Source organism: Penaeus monodon, chromosome 19 (genome assembly GCF_015228065.2).
Source record: "Penaeus monodon isolate SGIC_2016 chromosome 19, NSTDA_Pmon_1, whole genome shotgun sequence".
Classification (NCBI taxonomy): domain Eukaryota; kingdom Metazoa; phylum Arthropoda; class Malacostraca; order Decapoda; family Penaeidae; genus Penaeus; species Penaeus monodon.
In genome coordinates, this window is record NC_051404.1 from 14,186,781 (window position 1) to 14,188,164 (window position 1,384).

The 1,384-nt window shown below is 33.7% G+C and overlaps 1 protein-coding gene across 1 annotated transcript in view; it reads right to left on the reverse strand.

Moving 5' to 3' along the window:
* LOC119585079 (organic cation transporter protein-like) overlaps positions 1–1,384 on the reverse strand; it is a 22,140-nt gene that overhangs the window by 3,795 nt on the left and 16,961 nt on the right. Inside the window, exons 6-7 of the mRNA XM_037933699.1 lie at positions 916–1,070; positions 27–195 (exon numbers count right to left, since the gene is read on the reverse strand). Coding sequence (XP_037789627.1) covers positions 27–195; positions 916–1,070 — 324 coding nt within the window. The remainder of the gene's footprint in view (positions 1–26; positions 196–915; positions 1,071–1,384) is intronic.

Consider the following 1,384-nt stretch of genomic DNA (forward strand, 5'->3'; position numbering starts at 1 on the left):
AAGAAATTCGAAAACGGACAACTCACAAATAGAAAACAACAAGGACGAGGGCAGGGGTTGTGAGAGCAGCCTGTAGAGGTTTCCAGTCCCGGATGAGGTAGGCTATACCAGGCACCACCATGTAACCCAAAGCCCAGGGGAGAACGAACAGAGGACCGACGTAATCTCTCTGTTTGGCTGAGCACGCTTCCATAACTACCCCGGGAACAAGGGAAAGAAATCCATATATTAGACAGATGAAGCTGTAGGTTGGAGGGATCCATATATTAAATAAGTGGATTGATTAATTAATCTATATGTGGAATAAGTCTGTATATTATATAAATTCATACATTAAATAAGTCAATACATTTGATACATCTATACATTAGGCATGGATTTAAACAAATCCGTACATTAATTATATTCATACATTGAATATATTCATACATTAAATAAATTCATGCACCAAATAAATCCATACACTGAACAAATCCACACATGAAATAATCTATACACGAAATAAATCTTTCCATTAACTTAATCGATACAATAAACAATTTCATACATTAAATAAATTCATAAATTGAATAAATCCAAACAATAGATAAATCATAGATTAAACACATCTATACATCAAATAAATCCATTCACTATCCGTCCACCTTGATTCCTTTTATTGCTTAATTGTTGATAGTGTGACTTTCAGTTATTCAGTGTTAGCACCTCGAGTTAACTAATACTAATTTACTTGTTAAGAGTTTTAGCACCTAAATAGGGCCAATTTCAGTGCAAATTACTGTAGTTGTTAATAATGTTAGCACCTTGGTTTAACTAATGCTAATTTAGTTATTAAGAGTTTTAGCACCTAAATACTAATTTCAAATCTAAAAAAAAAATCGAATACACGGCATTTGTTTACATTCACTCACTCACCTGAAATGAAACAACCCAGGTACACGCCAGACATCATGCAGGTAATAATGATTTTGACGAAAATGTAGAATTCGACGTTCGGAGACGCAGCAGCTAAGAATCCCGAGATGATGGACAAAGCTGAACAGGCGAGAGTTACTGGGCGTCGACCGAAGCTAAGTGGAAAAGGGAGGGACGGGTAAGGTTTTGGTGCCGATAGATAGATGAATGTCTTCGTGTATGATGAATGTCTTTGTAAATGATAGATGAATGCCTTTGTAAATGATATATGAATGTTTTTTGTAATTGATAACTGCATAAATGTCTTTGCAAATAATAAGTGTCTTTGTAAATGATAAATGGATAGATGTCCTTGTTAATGATAAATAGAAAAACTTGTTTGTAGATGATAGATGAATAAATATCTTTGCAAATGATAAATGAGTAAATGTCTTTGTAAATGATAGATGGATAAATGTCTTTGTAAATG